This window comes from Coregonus lavaretus, assembly GCF_964263955.1.
Source record: "Coregonus lavaretus genome assembly, contig: HAP1_SCAFFOLD_4131, whole genome shotgun sequence".
NCBI classification, from domain to species: domain Eukaryota; kingdom Metazoa; phylum Chordata; class Actinopteri; order Salmoniformes; family Salmonidae; genus Coregonus; species Coregonus lavaretus.
This window is the reverse complement of record NW_028162454.1, coordinates 22,501-30,306: the sequence shown is the minus strand read 5'-3', so window position 1 is coordinate 30,306 and position 7,806 is coordinate 22,501. Positions and strand designations below refer to the sequence as shown.

At 43.9% G+C, this 7,806-nt stretch overlaps 1 protein-coding gene across 1 annotated transcript in view; it reads left to right on the top strand.

The window, feature by feature from the left end:
- Positions 1-885: 885 nt before the first annotated feature.
- The window catches only part of LOC311119224 (golgin subfamily A member 7B-like), a gene marked incomplete at its 5' end in the record, with an annotated part of 28,371 nt that continues 21,450 nt past the window's right edge, over positions 886-7,806 (top strand). Inside the window, one exon of the mRNA XM_084193952.1 lies at positions 886-894. Coding sequence (XP_084050078.1) covers positions 886-894 — 9 coding nt within the window. The remainder of the gene's footprint in view (positions 895-7,806) is intronic.

Sequence of the window (7,806 nt, the reverse complement as noted above, 5' to 3'; positions counted from 1 at the left end):
CTACTTACTGTACTGTACTTGCAGTGAATTAGGGGGGACGCGGGATTTGAACCCACAACACTAAGCTCTTAGAACGCACTGCTTAATGTACAAACCGTTCGGATGATTGCTGCCTCGAGTTTCTCTCTCAGTATTCGAGCTTGACTGAGTTATGAAGGAAACAGGCGGAGATAACTGTTGGATGTTGTTGTTGTTTACAGCTCATGGAGCCCGATGGAAAAGCAGGCATTTCCTATCAATTATTCATAAACGTCAGAAACCACAAAGTGTAAAATAAAAATGACCTCCGGTTTTTACACAGTCAAATCAGTTATCTGTTTTTACACAGTCAAATCAGTTATCTGTTTTTACACAGTCAAATCATTTATCTGTTTTTACACAGTCAAATCAGTTATCTGTTTTTACACAGTCAAATCAGTTATCTGTTTTTTACACAGTCAAATCAGTTATCTGTTTTTACACAATCAAATCAGTTATCTGTTTTTACACAGCAGCCTATCTTTGAAGACTCCTACACTTTGATATCTAAGAACGACTCTTTCTTCTCCATCGTTGGTATAATTATAAACTAGCCAGGTTTGTAATGACCTAGTACCTACCCCTCACCCCAGAGCATCTGCATCTCTCTCTCTCTCTCTCTCTCTCTCTCTCTCTCTCTCTCTCTCTCTCTCTCTCTCTCTCTCTCTCTCTCTCTCTCTCTCACTCTCTCTATCTCTCTCACATACACACACACACACACACACACACACTCTCTCTCTCCTCTCACTCTCGTCTCGCCAGTGCGTTCCCCGGTCTCCCGTGAAGCTCGAGCCGCGCAGTCCCAAGCGCAGACGATTTCAGCACCTATTTCAGCACCGGACAGATCCTGCACCGCCTCATGGCAACATGACTGAGGTAAGAATTTCGGCTAATTTAACATCTTCTTCGTTCTTGTGTAGGATAACAATGAATGGAAATTTATATCTTTTTCTAATTGTGAGAGGAACGGAATGGGAGTTTGATTTTGCCTCATTTGGTTTGTCTGATAGCGATATGCAGGGCTGTTTGGATGAACAACGAAGTAGCCTACACCTGGTGTATTATATCATTCGGTGGCGGGAGGGCTGTTTTAACACGGCGGAAAACGGGGTTCAAGAGCAAGAAGGCAGCTGGCAGCAAACTGCATAATATTTTACCTATTGGCCAAATATAATGACAGTAGCTCTTTTTGTTTCACCAGTAGGCTACTGTATGTTCTGAATGTCACAGAAAGAGTGACTCTCAATTCCGTTATCCAAGACGCATATCAATGTATGAATCTTGATAAAGGCTACATGTCTTGAATGTGTGTCTGTGTCCTTCCATGACTCCAACTTGGTTGGTCGGATGGGGGCACCCACCTAGAGGTGACTCCACTATGTAATGATCAGCACCATGGACAGAGGCAGAGCTGTGTTTGTGTGTATGAGTGTGTGTGTGTGTGTGTGTGTGGTAACATTTCTCATTATATCACACATACTCTGGGAAATTCAATACATTGCTATGCAGAGCTGGCTGAATTCTAAAATAGATTCTGTGGATTGAAAATGGCATCGTTTCCAATTGTAGTGGTTAGACATTTTACATTAACATTTTAGTCATTTAGCATACGCTCTTATCCAGAGCGACATACAGTAGTGAGTGCATACATTTTTATACTTTTTCGTAGACGAAGCATACTCACCTGAAGAGTAACCTGGCCTAAAACCGGAAGACTTGTGGTGCCTTGGCTTTTGCTCAGTGGGCGCACACAGTCTTGAAATGTGTAGATAATCTGTGTTCGACACCAGGTTGGTCTCACCAAGAACCTGAACAGGATTTCAACACTCATTTGTAAGTCATCTGGATTGTAGCTGCCTATATTCCCTAGCCTGGATGTGCTGTGATGCTGTGTCCTCTAACTAACCGCATCAATAGCTAACACACACACACATGCCCGTTCACAAACAAATTCCTCTAACTAACAGCATCAACTGTGTGTGTGTGCACGTGTGAGTGTGTGTGATGTGAGGCTATGTGGCTGTGTTATTTATAGCCGGTTGTAATGCCACCAGGGATGTGCTCTGACTGACTGTCTGTAGTTGTGTCACTGTGTGATGGGGTGACTGTCCTGGTGTCTGAAGTCACTGTGTGATGGGGTGATTGTCCTGGTGTCTGATGTCACGGTGTGATGGGGTGACTGTCCTGGTGTCTGATGTCACGGTGTGATGGGGTGACTGTCCTGGTGTCTGATGTCACTGTGTGATGGGGTGACTGTCCTGGTGTCTGATGTCACTGTGTGATGGGATGACTGTCCTGGTTTCTGATGTCACTGTGTGATGTGGTGACTGTCCTGGTGTCTGATGTCACTGTGTGATGGGGTGACTGTCCTGGTGTCTGATGTCACTGTGTGATGGGATGACTGTCCTGGGTGTCTGATGTCACTGTGTGATGTGGTGACTGTCATTGTTGTCTGATGTCACTGTGTGATGGGGTGACTGTCATGGTTTCTGATGTCACAGTGTAATGGGGTGACTGTCCTGGTGTCTGATGTCACTGTGTGATGGGATGACTGTCCTGGGTGTCTGATGTCACTGTGTGATGTGGTGACTGTCCTGGTGTCTGATGTCACTGTGTGATGGGGTGGATGTCATGGGTGTCTGATGTCACTGTGTGATGGGATGACTGTCCTGGGTTTCTGATGTCACTGTGTGATGGGGAGACTGTCCTGGTGTCTGATGTCACAGTGTGATGGGGTGACTGTCATTGTTGTCTGATGTCACTGTGTGATGGGGTGACTGTCATGGTTTCTGATGTCACAGTGTAATGGGGTGACTGTCCTGGTTGGCTGATGTCACAGTGTGATGGGGTGACTGTCCTGGTGTCTGATGTCACTGTGTGATGGGGTAACTGTCCTGGTTTCTTATGTCACTGTGTGATGGGGAGACTGTCCTGGTGTCTGATGTCACAGTGTGATGGGGTGACTGTCATTGTTGTCTGATGTCACTGTGTGATGGGGTGACTGTCATGGTTTCTGATGTCACAGTGTAATGGGGTGACTGTCCTGGTTGGCTGATGTCACAGTGTGATGGGGTGACTGTCCTGGTGTCTGATGTCACTGTGTGATGGGGTAACTGTCCTGGTTGTCTGATGTCACTGTGTGATGGGGTGACTGTCCTGGTGTTTGATGTCACTGTGTGATGACTGTCCTGGTGTCTGATGTCACTGTGTGATGGGGTGACTGTCCTGGTGTCTGATATCACTGTGTGATGACTGTCCTGGTGTCTGATGTCACTGTGTGATGGCATATTATATTATCATTTTAGCCACTAAGGTGATCAATTGTTTATTCAATAAAATAAAGTATTTACATGTCACTTAGTAGACACTCCTGTCCAAACATTATAGTGATTGCATGCGTTTTGTTGTGTCATCCTTGCAGGAATTGAACCAAATAACCTTTGAGGTGCTACCGCCACGCTCTAACCAACTGCCGTTTTGACCAATGAAGGGCTTAGACTGTGACTCAAATGGCATCCTATTCCCTACTTAGTGCAATACTTTTGACCAGAGCCCTATGGCACTAAGGGATAGGGTGACATTTGGGACAAAGCCTTAGTGTCCTGGGGTGTTGTTCTGACTCCTCTACCCTCTACAGATGGGTGGAGGGCAGAGCTGCACCCTCTACAGATGGGTGGAGGGCAGAGCTGCACCCTCTACAGATGGGTGGAGGGCAGAGCTCCACCCCATCAAAGTTTGTTGTTTTGAAAGTGTATTGGAAAGTTCTTAGTAGCTAGCTAACTTTTTATTTTGGATCCCGCAACACAGTTGGCATCAGTTACTTGGACTGCTAGTCTCTGTCCAGTGATCCTGCCGACCAAGGACGGGTCTGAGTAGCTATTTGGCGTTACAGCTAGCCTAGCTGCAAGCTAGCAGCATATCAAGCTAGCGGGGTTTTCTTGAGGGCTTGAACGCAGCCCGCGACGCGGTTAGACATTGTGGCTGGGACCGCGGATTGTCCCGGGTTTGTCTAGATCCCTGCTGTTTGTTGTTTTCAATCTTCCCTGTGACCTGCCCTGTCTGGAACTGCAAGGAGTAACAGCGTAACCTATGTTGCTACCATGACAAAGACCAAAGCCGGCGGGAATACCGTTGTCGAGGACAGTGGTGTCTCTCTATCACAGGTGAAGGATCTTTTAAATGAACAAAAAGAGTTCTACAAGCAGTTATTACAACAACAAGAAAATAGCTTCAGGTGCTTTTCCAAATACTGGTGGATTCAACGAATAAAAGAATGGACGACCTGACCAGAGAGGTTCAGGACCTGAAGAACAGTTTGCAGTTCTCCCAGGGTCAGCTCGATGAGTTGAAACAGGAGAACGGCAAGATGACAGCAATCTGTACAGTGGGGAAAAAAGTATTTAGTCAGCCACCAATTGTGCAAGTTCTCCCACTTAAAAAGATGAGAGAGGCCTGTAATTTTCATCATAGGTACACGTCAACTATGACAGACAAAATGAGGAAAAAAAATCCAGAAAATCACATTGTAGGATTTTTAATGAATTTATTTGCAAATTATGTTGGAAAATAAGTATTTGGTCAATAACAAAAAGTTTCTCAATACTTTGTTGTATACCCTTTGTTGGCAATGACACAGGTCAAACGTTTTCTGTAAGTCTTCACAAGGTTTTCACACACTGTTGCTGGTATTTTGGCCCATTCCTCCATGCAGATCTCCTCTAGAGCAGTGATGTTTTGGGGCTGTCGCTGGGCAACACAGACTTTCAACTCCCTCCAAAGATTTTCTATGGGGTTGAGATCTGGAGACTGGCTAGGCCACTCCAGGACCTTGAAATGCTTCTTACGAAGCCACTCCTTCGTTGCCCGGGCGGTGTGTTTGGGATCATTGTCATGCTGAAAGACCCAGCCACGTTTCATCTTCAATGCCCTTGCTGATGGAAGGAGGTTTTCACTCAAAATCTCACGATACATGGCCCCATTCATTCTTTCCTTTACACGGATCAGTCGTCCTGGTCCCTTTGCAGAAAAACAGCCCCAAAGCATGATGTTTCCACCCCCATGCTTCACAGTAGGTATGGTGTTCTTTGGATGCAACTCATCATTCTTTGTCCTCCAAACACGACGAGTTGAGTTTTTACCAAAAAGTTCTATTTTGGTTTCATCTGACCATATGACATTCTCCCAATCCTCTTCTGGATCATCCAAATGCACTCTAGCAAACTTCAGACGGGCCTGGACATGTACTGGCTTAAGCAGGGGGACACGTCTGGCACTGCAGGATTTAAGTCCCTGGCGGCGTAGTGTGTTACTGATGGTAGGCTTTGTTACTTTGGTCCCAGCTCTCTGCAGGTCATTCACTAGGTCCCCCCGTGTGGTTCTGGGATTTTTGCTCACCGTGCTTGTGATCATTTTGACCCCACGGGGTGAGATCTTGCGTGGAGCCCCAGATCGAGGGAGATTATCAGTGGTCTTGTATGTCTTCCATTTCCTAATAATTGCTCCCACAGTTGATTTCTTAAAACCAAGCTGCTTACCTATTGCAGATTCAGTCTTCCCAGCCTGGTGCAGGTCTACAATTTTGTTTCTGGTGTCCTTTGACAGCTCTTTGGTCTTGGCCATAGTGGAGTTTGGAGTGTGACTGTTTGAGGTTGTGGACAGGTGTCTTTTATACTGATAACAAGTTCAAACAGGTGCCATTAATACAGGTAACGAGTGGAGGACAGAGGAGCCTCTTAAAGAAGAAGTTACAGGTCTGTGAGAGCCAGAAATCTTGCTTGTTTGTAGGTGACCAAATACTTATTTTCCACCATAATTTGCAAATAAATTAAAAATCCTACAATGTGATTTTCTGGATTTTTTTTCCTCAATTTGTCTGTCATAGTTGACGTGTACCTATGATGAAAATTACAGGCCTCTCTCATCTTTTTAAGTGGGAGAACTTGCACAATTGGTGGCTGACTAAATACTTTTTTTCCCCACTGTATGTCATTGAGAGAGGACATCAGTTCTGTGTGTGAATCCATGATAACAATGACGGATAAATCAGACTATCTCGACGGACAATCAAGGCGGAACAACGTGGTTGTGGACGGAATTGCAGAATCTCCACATGAGACCTGGACAGTGTCTGAGGACAAAGTGAGAGAGATTATCTCTGAGAAATTGAAGATGGACCATAGGAAGATTAAGGTGGAGCGCGCCCACAGGACTGGAAAACCCACCACCGGCCTAGGTGACAGGCACAGGCCGATAGTGGTCAAGTTCCTGAGGTTCAAGGACAAGGTAGCTGTTCTGGCAAGAGCAAAGAACTTGAGAGGAACGTATATCTTCCTCAACAACGATGACTTATCACAGCCATGAAAGCTGTCAGAGCGTGTGGGGACATTGCTTACATCCGCTATGACAGGCTCATTGTCCCCCCTCACTCCCAGAAGGATGAGAGAGCTTCAACCCCGCAGCACACACACACACCAATTGATTAATGGACTGCTGAATATATATTTTTTTCTCTTGCTTTGTTAGCTCTTTTCAGTATTATGTCTATCTTTGATAAGCTACCCAGGAAAGGGCCCATATGTCTATATGTAGCCTTAGAAATAAGGTTAATGAAATCAATAACTTGCTAACATCAGATACCATTCATATATTATTTCTGAGACTCACTTATATAATTAATTTGATGAAACAGCAGGAGCAATACAAGAATATAACATCTATAGAAGATATATTCAGAGCCATATCCCAGTAATTCTTAGAGAAGATCTTATGTAAAGTGTTATTGAAGTGTTGTGGTTGCAGGTTCACTTGCCACATCTAAAGCCTTTTCTTTTGGGGTGTTGCTATAGGCCACCAATGATGTAAAAAATATTTGTTGGTCTGATGTGATTAATAAGGAGCATCCAGACGCTGCACTTGATGAATTTATGAAATTGCTTCTGCCAATTATTGATAAACATGCACCTGTTAGGAAACTGACTGGTAGAACTGTTAAGGCTCTATTGAATGATGAGGAATTTAAAAACTGTATGGTTGAAAGAGATGTGGCAAAATTAGTGGCTAATAAGTCTGGCTGCACATCTGACTGGCTGACTTACTGCAAATTGAAAAATTATGTGACTAAACTCAACAAAAAAGAAGAAGAAACTGTATTATGAAGCCAAGATAAATTATATAAAGAACAAATTCAACTCCATCTTTCATCGAATCAGATGGCTTATTCATCACAAAACCATTTGATTTTGCCAATTATTTTAATGATTACCTCATTGGCAAAGTGGGCAAACTTAGGAAGGAAATGCCAACAATGAACAGTGAGCCATCGTATTCATGCATAAAATTACTAATAATGAAACAAAAGCATTGCAAGTTTGAATTTTGGAAAAATTATTGTTATCGATCAATAATGACAAACCTCCTGGCATTGACAACTTAGATGGAAAGCTACTGAGGATGGTAGCTGACTCTATAGCCACTCCTATCTGTCATATCTTTAATCTGAGCCTAGAGGAAAGTCTTTGTCCTCAGGCCCGGAGGGAAGTCAAAGTAATAAATAGGCCTTTACTGGTTCTAACAGCAGACCTATAAGCCTGCTGCCAGCTCTTAGCAAACTGTTGGAAAAAATTGTGTTTGACCAAATACAATGCTATTTCTCTGTAAACAAATTAACAACAGACTTTCAGCATGCTTATAGGAAATGGAATGGAGTTCCATGCAATAATGGCTCTATATAATACTGTACGCTTTCTTGAATTTGTTCTGGATTTGGGGACAGCTCTGACACACACACTT